Source organism: Alosa pseudoharengus, unplaced genomic scaffold (assembly GCF_046254945.1).
Source record: "Alosa pseudoharengus isolate Yale_2024_CS ecotype anadromous, Long Island Sound unplaced genomic scaffold, YU_APseudo_1.1 YU_APseudo_1.1_scf_9, whole genome shotgun sequence".
Classification (NCBI taxonomy): Eukaryota; Metazoa; Chordata; class Actinopteri; order Clupeiformes; family Clupeidae; genus Alosa; species Alosa pseudoharengus.
In genome coordinates, this window is record NW_027468881.1 from 9,283,384 (window position 1) to 9,297,207 (window position 13,824).

General features: G+C 47.3%; 1 protein-coding gene across 6 annotated transcripts in view; it reads right to left on the bottom strand.

The window, feature by feature from the left end:
* Positions 1–12,398, bottom strand: part of hspg2 (heparan sulfate proteoglycan 2) — a 98,847-nt gene extending 86,449 nt beyond the window's left edge. For all 6 annotated transcript variants that reach the window (XM_076276192.1, XM_076276193.1, XM_076276189.1 and 3 more), the window contains exon 1: positions 11,999–12,398. In XM_076276192.1, coding sequence (XP_076132307.1) covers positions 11,999–12,073 — 75 coding nt within the window. In that variant the 5' untranslated portion in view covers positions 12,074–12,398. The remainder of the gene's footprint in view (positions 1–11,998) is intronic.
* Between the last annotated feature and the right edge of the window lie 1,426 nt (positions 12,399–13,824).

Consider the following 13,824-nt stretch of genomic DNA (forward strand, 5'->3'; position numbering starts at 1 on the left):
GCACGCACGCACGCACGCACGCACGCACGCACGCACGCACGCACGCACGCACACACACACACACACACACATATATATATATATATATATATATATCTCCATACACAAGTTAGAGTGACTGAACAGTGGAAGGTGAAGGATTTATTTGCTTAGTGGTAGGTTTTTGGTCATCTCAGGGCTACTGAGTATGACATAGTGACATCTTTCAGTGGTTCAAAATCGTTTGTTTCCATTGGCGCAAGAATGGATTTGGTCTGTTTAGTTTATTTCCTATGAATATTAAACCCTAGTGTGTGTGTGTGTGTGTGTGTGTGTGTGTGTGTGTGTAAGAGAGAGAGAGAGAGAGGATGATTGTCTGTGGATTTGTGGACATAAGAGTGAGGGAGAGAGGGGGGAAGGAGAGCGGGGCAAGTTTCTGGGCCAAGACGCTGGGTGGCGATTCTTGCCACACACTGGACAGAGGGGAGGCAGGAAGGGGGACAGCAAGTCTACACTTAGGAGCCCAGGAGTATAGGTGGCAGGGTTGTGCACAATTCAAATTGCAATTTTGCTTCCTGTTTGCTACCTCAATTGAAATGTAAGTGAAATTCAAGAATTGAATTGGAATTTAAGAGCCAGGTTCAATTCAATTCTGGAATTTTGCACAAGCCTGATAGGTGGCGGAGATGGAACAAGATGGAAAGCTGGGATTAAAATGTCATAATGTTACCGTATCATTTTCATCATGATTATCAGGACCTGCACACTAACCCACCAGTAAAACATGTTTTCCTCAGTAGCCTGGGTCTTGTACTTGTCCATGTTTACAGATGTTTATCTTGTGATTTAAAAAAAAAAAACGCCTCATGATTTATTAGAAATGTAAACTGAAAGAGAAAGCCGGAGCATGGGAAAAGGTATTATCCTCAGGGTCTAAATAATGAGGACGACCAACACTAGCAGCAGGCGCCAGGAACTCACTGGTACTTAGCCAAAGTACACCGCTGGACAAACGAGATAGGCTGAGAGGTGCTCTTAAGAATATTGTTTCACCCGCACCCTTAATCCATTTTGTCATTTGATTTCTGCCGGGGCCCCCTTAGACAGGGGAGGTGCCTCTGGTGTATTAATGAGCGGTTAGAGCTGGGGTGAAGTGGACAGCCAACCCTTAAAGACCCTTGCTCACGTGTGCGTTCTTCACCCAACACCCCTTTGGACTTAACAGAAGGCATGAGTCAGAACCATATGCAGTCACAAGAGTGGAGGTGCACTTTTAACCGTTAACTGCTAACAACTTCACACACCGTAAACTGCAGGGGTAACAATGCGGTTATTTCTGACTTTGACATTCACACAATTCAAATGGTTATAAAAGGAAAGAGGAAAACACATCAGTGATTTTCTTTGATCTACTGAAAATTTCATTTTTTATACAAAATAATCTTTTTCCTTGTCAAGAGCTGGTGAAGGTTCACCCCCTGTCACAAGACCAACAATATTGACAGTAGTATTTTGACTACAGCTGCTGCCAATAGTCTTTGTCCACATATCTCTCATCAAACAAAATCAAATGCACGTTCACTGCAACACAAGGTCAGTGCCACGTAGACTAGCTTTCCTCTTCAAGCGACCCTTGCCTTGTGTCTAGCGCCCACAGATTGAGACAGACGTGAGGATAACACTTCCGACGGGTCAAGTCAAACAAACATGGAGTCACCTTGTGTGATCTCAATGTTGGTGCTGGAGGCCCTGTCCAACCTCGACCTACCAACTAGTAGGCCCAGAATGGTCACCTCCGGCCCTATCTTCATCTCCACGCTGCTGACAGACGCCTATTGTTCTGGTGACTGATTGGCGAAGAGTTGCACAAGGCCAGGCCCCGCCTGTTTGATCTGGCTCGGTGGCTCCTTCTCTCACTCAGACTTCCTTCCCCCTGTGTGCCCAAAATAACCCCCCCCCCCCCCCACATTAACCTGCCGCAGAACAATGGGCTCATATAAACACTGGAGCTCCCTAGGCAACAGCCCAGACAGGAAATCAAACCCCCAGCAGTGGTGCGAGAGGCTCGGGAGGCTCGCGAGTCACCTGTGCTCGGATCGCGCTCCAGATCAAAGCAGCAGACTGAGCTTTGTCTTCCCCCTGCTCGCTTCATATCTGCTAAAGGTTTTTTTGCTTTTGTTAAATCCCACAGCGTTTCATGTTCAGCAGTGAACCGCTCCTTCAGATGCCACCACTCACTCCTCCCTTCCAAACTCATCCAGGAGAGACCAACATCTGTAAGCGAGCAGATAACTATAACCTGCTGTATGGCGCAGCACCTGAGGCTGATTCCAGATCAATCGTCATGTGCTCGACAGCTCCGCCATTTCCCATGTCTCTCAGGCTCTCCGTGAGGTTTAATTGAAAGGTAGCTCAGGCAGGCCCGGCCTCCTCCTCCGGACTCCCAGCTGTTGAGACAGGGCCCCATCCTACTGTATGGCGGCGGGGCAGCGGGCCAGGCCTGCCTTCTCATCGGTAGCAGATGTGTCTCTTCCTCCAGACTAATTACAGGCACAGGTATCCATGAGAGAGAACAGAGAAAGGGATGACTCAATTGGCAGGGTGTGGGACAGAAGGTGAAAAAGGAGGGAGAGGGAGAAGATTACTCCCTCCCTTTCCCTCAGGTGATTTATTTTAAAGGTGGATTCTGCTTTAAATCTCTATTATGTGGAGTTTTAGTAGTCTTCAACATTTAAATAGTTGGAGTTTTTGATGACACCTAGCTCATGTCTTGCCTAATACTCCTTCAGGGATGAGTCTGTCTGTCTCTCTTTTTCAGAATAAATTCAGGAATGATCAATGATCAGATAAAGATTCAAAAGTTTCCATTATGAAGAGGGGGGCAGAGGGTGAAGTGCAACACACTGTTATGAGATTGAGAGGCACGGCACTCAAGCCGATGGGATTCTCCGCCTGGTCTGCCCATCTGGATGCCCGCCGTGAACAAACACCCCCACTCCACACACACACACACACACACACACACACACACACACACACACACACACACACACACACACACTCCCAAGCCCTGCCTTTATCCTGTGGCAGCCAGACAGCCCAGTCAACTCAGACATGTGCCCAGGGGGCCAGGGCCTCTGCCCCTGCCAACACATTCCACAGTCGTCTCGACCGCCTGTGTGCCAAACAGCCTCCGGTGTGCCCCCTTAGCGCCCATGTCAAGGGGCATCTGGGAGGGAGGGGGAGTCCAGAAGAGTGGGCAGAGGTCTGAAGGGGGCCCCTCGGTCTCCCTTTTGTAAGGCCACAAAAGTGGGGAACAGTGCGGTTTGTACAACATCACCAGGGGAAGCCCGGTTTGATTATTACTGATAAAAAGGTAATTGCTGAGGTTGGCTGGAGGCATGTGAATAGTTAGGGACCTGGGGGTCAGCTTCTCAACATCACAGAGCTTTATCTTCCAGTCTTCAAACGCTTTTGCGGTTTTATGCCCTCCACATTCACCCCCACCTGGGTCGTGTTGGCTTCAAGCGGAACACTAAACATGCCGACGTGAAGCTGCTTTCGGGGGCCATGGTCAGGGCACGGCTTGGAGAGCAGGCAGTAACGGGAAGGTTCACCACACAGTGTGATAGAACGCATATGCACCCCTGGATCTGCAGTGAGTCAGAAACAGCTGCTCAAGCAAGCGGCAGGATATTTCAAAGCCAGGAATAAAGACATTCTCGGTGGTCAGTCAAATTAACAGGATTCCACCACACAATCCCTGGACCTAGCAATTACAGGAGATCAACCACCAGTCCTTCTGCTGCACTCCCTGTCTAAGAACAGAACGAGGACCGGCAGTACTTGGGCTGTGTTAGGGTTTGTCGAAAATTACACCACTGCACAACATTCCATTATGGACTGCCTATCCTTCAGAGACGCCTACATTTCCTTCAGAATCAATGTGCACATCAAACAAGAGGCCCAGTTAGCCAGCTTGAACCTGGCCATTAAAGGATGATCGGAGAACAACTTCAGACAGAGTATTATACAGAGAGGAGAGGTAGAGGGACCTGTCAGGAGGTTTGACTTAAGGGGTAGTTTGGTGTTTGACCAAAACATGAGTCAGAGCTTGATCTATGGAGAGGGGATGACTCAGTGACTCGTTAGTGTTTATATAAAGTTTGGTCTATGGTGAGTGAACTGCAATACTACACACACTGTTTGAATGTAGTAAGAGTTAAAGTGAGTTTTACATATACTGTTTGACTACAGGGAGAGTTAGATTGAGACTGAGCTCTATGGTGAGAGACTCACTGAGGGGAGAGGGAAAGAGAGGTGTGCTTAGAGAGAATGTGTGGACTAAAGAAACAGCGCCCCAGGCCGAGAGCAAGCGATCGAGCGAGGAAAAGAGATTGAGCGAGTGCCAGGACTCGCCCTAGCATTCAACAGCAGCTCAGGGGTGGAGAGAAAATTACACACAGCTACTTTCAGCTCAAAGCCACAGAAATTCCAGCTCCGCCGTCAGAGCCTGTACGCACCTCCTGTGCTCCTCCGGTGCTCACAGCTCAGCCAACCCTCAAACATGTGTGCATCTTGTAGGTACACAATGGCCAACACAGAAACTCCACCAGGGGCGGGTGAGGGTACGTATAGCAGACAAGGCAGATGCTCTGCTGAGTATGTGATTGCAGAGAGCGAAGGCACGGAGGCCGTTTCTCTGGGCTTTAGAGCTCCAGTGACCTGGAACACTTTTCCCAGGATGCATTTGACACGGTGTCTGGGAAGCTTTTCCGCTGGCACAATGGCGGTGGGGTAGCTGGCGAGCGATTTCCATCAGGCTAGCGGGGGCACTTTCACGACGCACAGGATCCACATTCCTGCCTTATCATCTCAGGTTTCAGCTCCTTAGGTCTCTCCACCAGGTCCCCTCACGTTCATCTGCATCCTCTCACCCCACGGCACCCACGCACCGCCTGGCCTGCTTACACAAAATCACTCCCACTCATACCACGGCAGGGAGAGAGACACCCCACCTTCCCCTCAGCTCCACGCGTCTAGTTTTCCAGCGGAGGAGCATCGACAGGGAGCGTTGCCTTTTAAAGAGGCCTCCATGGAAAATATTACCTGATGTATGTAAATCGCAGCTTGCGCCTTGCGCTAATCAAAACACCACATCTGAGCGTTTGGCGATGCGAGGCATCAAAAGCTGTGGTTTCTGGCAGGAGTGGAAGTGGGTGTTGAGGGCAATTTAATCATTTCCAGTTTGAACAGGTTCCTGCCCAAGCTTTTGTGTTAATTTGGAATGTAGCATGTTTAAGGACAGCTGGCTCCAAATCCAAAAAGCCACTTTCTTTACCAAGTATCAGTGCATGAACCTCAGTTTGTCTCAAATTACCACCCACTCCTCCACAACAATACAACTAAATACACAATACAGCCACCTTCCTTACTTCAGTACAGCCGCCTGTTATATGACACCAACATAATTATTACAGTCTGAATATGTGAAATGTTATATCCCTAGTGGTTAAGAATACATTTCAGTTTAACTGGATCCGCATGTGTTCATACTTATTGTAGAGCCATACTGAAAGACACAGTATATAAATGATAAATAGTGAAACATGGGTCACAGGAAAAAGTCGTAACAAAGAGAGCACTTTTATATTATTAGTACATTTTATATTATTCTGCAAGTAACCATATTCCCCACTGGATCCTAAGCAGGTCCTTTCACATCTGCTCCAGGCAGCTAAGTTTACGTTGACCTTTCACTTGTGTGACACAGAGTTGTATTCTAAGCCACTCAAGTTAGGAGACACTAGTTGAAAGGCAATAGGCAGGCATCCAGTAACAACCCTGTAAATTTTATTTTTATATGCACAACAGGCAGAGGACTCACGAGAAAGAGATTCACAGAAGCCCAGAATACACATCCCCAAAGACATAGATATACAAATGAAAACGCGAGCTGCATTTAAATCTGTTTGCACGTGTGAAATCCCCCTCAGGAAACACGTTCAGGAAAATCCCATACAGGAAAACTCACAGGAAAGCCCTGAGAAAACGGCTGTAGAGGAAGTAGCTTTTTACCATCACACAAATCATCCCCCCCCACGCCCTTCTGTCTGCCGCCTTGCACCCACACCCCCCATGGAACATGCAAGTGGAAGCTTCCTCTGAGGATGTGCTGGAGGACAACTTAACATGAATGTTCTCTCTCTCACACACACGCACAAACACACACACACAGACACACATGCGCAAACAAACACACAAACATACATACACATTCATACACATCCACAACAAACACACACACACACACTCACACATAAATACATACATATACATTCACAACAAACACACACACGCGTTCACAAGTGGGCACATATCTAACTATCCTTATTGATAACACAAACATGGCAATAAAACACAGGCAAGCATGCACATACTGAGAACAAAACATGCTCCTCTCAACACATCACCTCTCACATGCTCAGCTGGACACTCAAAAACTAGGCAGCCTCCAGTGCCTACCCTCATACACACAAAAGCACTCCCCAGCCACACTCACACCTCCCATTGCCACCCACCCACACACACACACAGGGAGAGAACACCTCACACACTCCCTTTAGCAAATAACCTCCCCATTGCACACACACATACTCCCCATTTCACAAAAGCATCTCTGGGCTGGGGTTGTTTGGGTGTGCAGTGCCTAGTGAGTGATTGTTATGTCTTGCGTGTGTTGCACAGATAGGGCATGAGATGGGTCTCACCGCTGCTTATCTCTCTGGGCTGAAGAAAGCCAGTGCACTCTGAATCTCCAGCCCAAACTCAACATGTGTGCTACAAAAAAACATTTCAAGAATCCTTTGTGTATGTGTGTGTGTGTGTGTGTGTGTGTGTGTGTGTGTATGTGTATGTGCCTGTGTGATCATTAGTCTCACTTTCGCAGTGAAACTCTCTAACCTGAGGGTACAGAAATTCCTCAGTTCACTATTAGTGGGTTGGGGAATCTGCGGGGCAGGCTGGGGCTTGCCTCTGCTTAGCTCGACACTGATGAGACAGGAGGGAGGTCCTGGACTTACACCCCCCCCCCCCCCAACACACACACACACACACAGGGAAAGCAACAAAATGGTCCGCAGAACACCTCTCAACACACACGATTGCAAAGTCGTCAGGCTTTACCAAAACTTATCTTTTTTTCGTCTCTATGAAAGCTATTCCCCCGCCCTTCTCCCTTCTTTTACTGCCTTTCTATCACTCTCCCTCTCTCTCAATCACTCACTTTCTCTCTCTCTCTCTCTCACTCATTCATCCTCTTTCTTTCCCTCTCTCCAGGCGGAGGTATTCTGAGACGACAGGCCACGGAGAAACAGAGGCCTGCTACACTCTGCATGACAATACGGAGCACCGGCAACAAACAATGGAGAAAAGGCATTCAAGGGGAGTTCAAGTCAAAGCAAGCCCAGCAGAAAGGATCAAAGATCTGCGGGCTGAGTCAGACAGACACCTATAGGGCCACTAAAGGAGGTGGGAAGGTCCATAAGGTGCCTCAGCGTGTGTGTGATTCATGGACAGGCAGGCAGGGGATAAAGGTGCCTGTGGAAAAGAAAAGAATGGCATTCTATTCAGGGAGTCTGTCTTTAAGAACCCCACAGCATGCATGCTGAGTCCCCAAACATGTCTCCGTCAATACAGACTCTTTTATTTACCCCCAAGGTTTGCATGAGTGCGGTTTGATGCGTCTGTTTGCTCACACATGTGAGTAACTGGGAGTGTTTGTGTACTTGTGTACATATATTACGAATGTGTGTTTTGTGTGTGTGTGTGTGTGTGTGTGTGTGTGTGTGTGTGTGTTTGTATGTGTGTGTGTGTGTGTGTGTGTGTGTGTGTGTGTGTGTGTGTGTGTGTGTGTGTGTGTGTGTGTGTGTGTGTGTGTATGTATGTATGTGTGTGTGTTTGCTGCGATGCCCCCAGTATGCACCCTCAAGTCTGCACATGCCGCCAATGCTGCCCCAGCTGAGGCACAGCTGTGTTTGGAGTCTCTGTCTTTCTCTCTCACACACACACACAAAAGCTTATAGTCTTTCACACACACACACACACACACACACACACACACACACACACACACACACACACACACACACACACACACACACACACACACACACACACACTTGAATGCAGACATACACACACACACACACACATACACAGGTTTACAGACTCTTTCAAAAGCCCACCCATACATGCACATACTGTACACATGCACACACACTCGGTCACGGCTTTGGCACAGATGAAAGGCCTAGACTCCAACAGCGGTTCCACAGGTTGCCCGCACCAAGAAGGGTGGATCTATCAAACACACACACACACACACACACACACACACACACACACACACACAATCACCTGCAGCCACAGTGCTGAAGGTGTGTGACCCACATCAGAAGCAGCGGGTGATTTCCTGCAATAGGAAACAGGCCCAAACTCAGAGGATTCCAACACAAAGGGTTTGCCAACAGCCAGCGAGATTCCAAGGAGATATCTGCACTTGGCAGATTTGAGATGCTACCCACCTACACCTTCCTTTGTGGACTACGGATGTCCTGCTGGAGGAGTCAATCGCAGACAAGTACATGCCAGCTCACTCTCTCCCTGAGAGAGTGATCTGCAACAAGTCAAAAACAGGCAAAACATTACTGATGACGATGCCATGCTTGTGCATTAACACTAATTGAAAAACATTTGTTTGGCTTAATGTTTTATATGTCAGAGAGAAAGAAAGAAAGAAAGAAAGACAGAAAGAAAGAAAGAAAGAAAGACAGAAAGAAAGAAAGAAAGAAAAAGAAAGACTATGTGCGTGTCTATGAATCCAGGCAGAGATGGATATTCCTGAGTCAGACATGTTCATGTGTCCATCAGCAGTATAAAATAAGCAGCACTGTGAGATGTGGGCATGACCCTGGCCTCAATCCAGGCCCTGAGTGTTTACTCAGTGCGTCTCGTGGTGGGGAGAACACAAGCTATAAGGAGATGCTGTGTCCAATACATAGGGAACCGGAGGAGTTGTGTCTCACAAAAAAAGCTTTGTGACAAACTCTTCATCTGTATAAGGCCAGAGGAATCCAACCAACACCAACCCCCTTCGTCTCTGCTGCCCAGTGAAGTCACACAACACTTCTGTACTTCTATCCTGGGAGGGACCTCTGGTCAGAAATAGCCAGCAGTACTTCCAGCAGCAGCACAGGAAGACAAACACAGACAAGGCCACTCTCTCTCTCCGGCCACAGCCACTGATCGGAGACTAAACAGATAACAGCCAAACGATCCGTCTTTTGATAAGTTAATTAAATTAGTTTCCCAATAAAACTCAATAATGAAATTGAGTACTCTTGCCTTTTACTGCATTAGTAAGTAAGCAACTCAGCAAGCGTTGTTTGTCTGAAAAGTTATAGGGACACATATCCATCACAGTCCTATAACAATTGCAACTGCCCCAAAGTTGTTAGAAAAATGATCAAAATGTAAACAACTGTAAACTATTACATAGTTTAATCATAAAATAATTTAATATTATGTAATTACAGGCATATGCCATGCCTTGCGTATTTCAGGCGTTTGGTTAGTCTGTGACATTTATACTGGTGCCTGAGTTATAACTCATGATGTGGGGGGCTAAGGCACATACTGGGAAGCTGAGGTCATGGTGGCGACCGCGCTGCTGCGAGGAGTCTTGGCAGAGGCCTTCCCTCCGCAGGCTGAACGGGCCTGAGGAACCAGCCCGAGGGTGAATCATCCCAGAGCCTCCGAGCACAAACGTGAAGGCCGGCTATGGGAAGAGCAGCTGGTGCGCCTGACTAAGAGCGTCCCCCTCCCCACTGCTTCTTCAGACAAACCACAGCTGGAATCATGGGAACTGCACACTAATAGCCTCCTACTCTAAACCATCAGCAAAAAACGTTCCATACTAGTGGCTGATGATGGCGGTCTTCGCTAATGGACACTGAGGCACCCCTGCTCTTGGTCAGTGATGTACCTGCACTGGTGTCTGGGGTGAGAGAGGGAGCACTGGGGGGAGGAGTGGAGGGGGCAGTAGAGTGGAGAGGGAGTTTTATGGTGCAGGTCAGTTAAAGGCCTAATAAAGGACTTCAGTGCTTTATTTCAGGGGTTTTGTTAGGGCTGATTGATACTTATGAGCCTGGGATTCCTGCTGGTCACTGAAGGGGAGGTGAATAGAGTGGGGGCAGGGGGAGGAGGGGGGGGGGTGTCCTGGTCTAAAGCTGGATGAGATGAGTCGTCAGGCCTAACAGCTCTGTTTGACTCCTGATGATAAAAACAGATGCCTGCAGTTCCGGATAATTCAATTATGGTCCCATTGTGTCGCTCATGGTGGTCCCGGGAGACCGGAGACGGCAATGTCAAGTTGTAAATGTCAGTGAAGACGCCGGAGGCCGCGTGGGCTGGCGGAGGGAGCCGGCGCTTTGGCCCGTGTCTCACCGCGCAGGGGATTAGCACACTCTGGACACTAGCTGGGGAAGACTTTTCATCATCATGTGATCTACAGGATTTAGGCAGGGGGTCAGAAGGTTATGTGGATGAGGTCTGATGTACACCGCCTTGCCAAGCACCCCCCCACACACACACACAAACCACCATCACACATACATACACACACACACACACACACACACACACACACCTCCCTCCAACCCAAGCTCCCTCGACAGGTGCAGCTCTCCAGCGTGGGCCCCACTATCATCAGAGGGGAACAGAGGCCTGGACCTGGAAAAGTGCTGTCATCAACACCTCAGTCTTCACTGACAGCTATTTATACCATGTCTGCCAGGACTGCATCAGCTGAAGTTTGTTAGAAACAAACAGTTCAAACACCATATCCAACACCAGCACCATGAGATATGCAGAGGGGGTCGTAAGCCAGTGCAGGTAGTCTGATGTGCCCCGCAGCTCTTAAGCCTCACTGGAATTGGAGCCCGGCTTGTGACAACCCAAAAGAGAACCCCTCACAGATGTGCGCATTCCAGCTCGACCTCATAACTACCTTATGAATCCCCCTGCGCAGTCACCGACAGCACTCTGAAATCCTCCCCTAGAACAGGACCTTTAGAGCTCAGCGCCCTGGACCCCAGGGTCTGAGTTGGTTGAAACACTCATTCAGAGCCCATTGTGGAGGTAAAGGTTCAAGAAAGTGTTATTGCTTGTATTTGTTTAAAGAAACGGTTGTGTTAATTGTAAATCAAGTCACATTGGATCATATAAAAATGCAGAGAACGACCAACTTGTATTTATTAAAGAAACCATAACCCTACTACAATGTTACATGTACGTGGTACACTATGCACGATCGTGCCAGTGTTTACTTTTCAGTCTGCGTAAATATAGCCTTGATCCTGCCTTAGATTACAGACAGGTGGAAGTAAAGATTTTGGACTTAAACTAGTGTAAACACTTAGATGCAGCTTCCGCATTACCTGCGGAAACAACTCTTGTATGTAAACCCAGCAATCATAACATGAATGAATTATGAAGGTGTTGAAACCAGCGAGCTGCAGCCATTAAGTTGGTGAAGTTTACGGGCAAGCAGACGCCAGTAGGAACAGCTATGAATAGTCTGGTTTCTAAGGACAAAATTAGATCCGCAAAACTTTACCCGAGAAAGATTTCAGTTGATGTTAGATTCGTATATGTATTTAACCATAAATTACACAGACAAACTGTGATTAGAGGTGTTCAGTTACAGAAGTTGGGTGAAAATAGCCCACAACCCTAACCGCACTCTTATACAGAGGCTCAAAAGTTAGGCTACACTAAGGTTATTTCCCCCATCTTTAACCTTTTCTTACAGCAGCTCTTCGGAATCGATAGGCCTACCTGTTGCCTATTTGAACATATTTGCACTTCATTTTCACCTAGTAGGCTAAAAAAGTAGTGCGTTCATGGAGTTGTAATACAACAGTTTGCTTGAGGTAAAATAGTAGGTCAATGCACTTACATTGGTCAGATGAAACGTAAATATCAAAGAGATGATGAGTCCGGACACTTTGCGGACATTCGTCCGAGTGCCCATTTTCTCCGGAGTTCGCGCAAGACCCGCACGCGCTAGAAAGAAAAAGTCGAGGTCCCGCACTCACGAACTAGTTTATAAAAGTTTCTTCTAATGCAAGGCCGCAGTTTCTTCTCTGCCCCAATCCCGGTGGGACTTCATTAAATTTAGCAGAAATCCAAGTGCAAACAACGTATCTTTCATGGAATACCAAAACGTTGTGCAGTCTTTTAATAGTTATTCACCTCCCTCTCCCGTCTCAACTCTCTTTCCAACTCCGAAACTTCGACATACAATGCAGTACAAGACACTAGAAGTCCAGTGTAGTCGGGATAGGATCGACGAGCGCTGGCCGCAGTAAAAAACGGAATGGAATCCAGGGAGCGTGAGATGCCGCGCGAGCAGACACCACCTACTTCCGAGCAAGGGTTACTGATACGGACAAATAGGGTCAATGCAGTTTTGTTTATAAGCCTCTGTTTTGATAAATAGCTTGTCTCCTTTTTGGTCGTTTTGGCAGTTTTAAATGAAATAGCCAACCAATTCAGATATAGCCTATTATTTTCTAATCTCAAACATTCATTGAGATTCATTCATTGCCATTAATTGGAAATGGAAGAGGAGATGAGGAAACTGGTATGTTAGGGTGACGTTTAACTACTCTTTATGATTTTCCTCAATATTGCACAGATTCACCTTTTCTGTCTTGAGGTGGACAGCAGGGGAGAGAAATCCCATAGCCTACATTATATGGGTTATTGGCTATGTTAACGTTGTAGTAGCGCTCTCTGGCGACTGCATGTATTTGTAATGCAATATTACTGTTGCCTACTCCTGAGCAATGGAACTACCTCGCTAGGCTCATATGTTTCTGTGATGAGTGAAGACGTACAGAAATAGAATTACCATTAGCAGTCGGCACAGTCATCCTCAGTGAACCCACAAACATAGAACCCGAATACCAGACTGTCTCAGACAAAGTTTGGGTCTGGATATGTTACAAAGACTTAGTTTATGACGACTTCTTCATTATCAAAAAGAAAAGGTCAAATCTCTAATAGGAAAGTTGGAGGGGAAGATAACAAGTGACACTGAGGTTTACACTACCAGAGCTGAAATGTGTTATATGAAAGTAAAGCCTGATAGCCAAGGCTTCCTGGGTATTTTCTTTTTCATAACAAACATATAATTAGAACAAACAAGCTGAGGACTGCACTCTTGAAGTTTTCGACCCTTTTCCCCAGGGAGCCGAGGACTGTAAGCCGTAGGTCAGTTGTGTAACGTCTGCGCTTCTCTCCCACTAGGCAACCCAAACAGAGCAGGGCATAAACAGGCCACCCAACCCCCCCATGCCTGCGATATTACCCGCGTGTGTCTGTAGAGTCTGTTTATGTGTCTAATCAGAGCCATAATTGGAATGAAGTGTGCCTGCCTCTCCTCTGAGAGAGCACGGAGCAGCAGCCATTGGTTAGAGACACAGAGAGGACCACAGCAGATCTGGAGTGGTCTTCTTATCATGAGATGAGGAAGTTTAGCTTGGTTAAACTCTGAATGAATGTGACATGTGAGCATCAGTGTAAAGTCCAGAACACCTGGCTCCATGGTACACCCTTATACCCTGGCCAGTGATGACCTTAGCCTTGGCCTCAACACTATGTCAAGGCTGTAGCCATGTAGTCAACACTGGACACACACACACACACACACACACACACACACACCGAATGTGCAAACATGGCGGATGAATGTTCCTGCCATTGTATGATATATGTAGT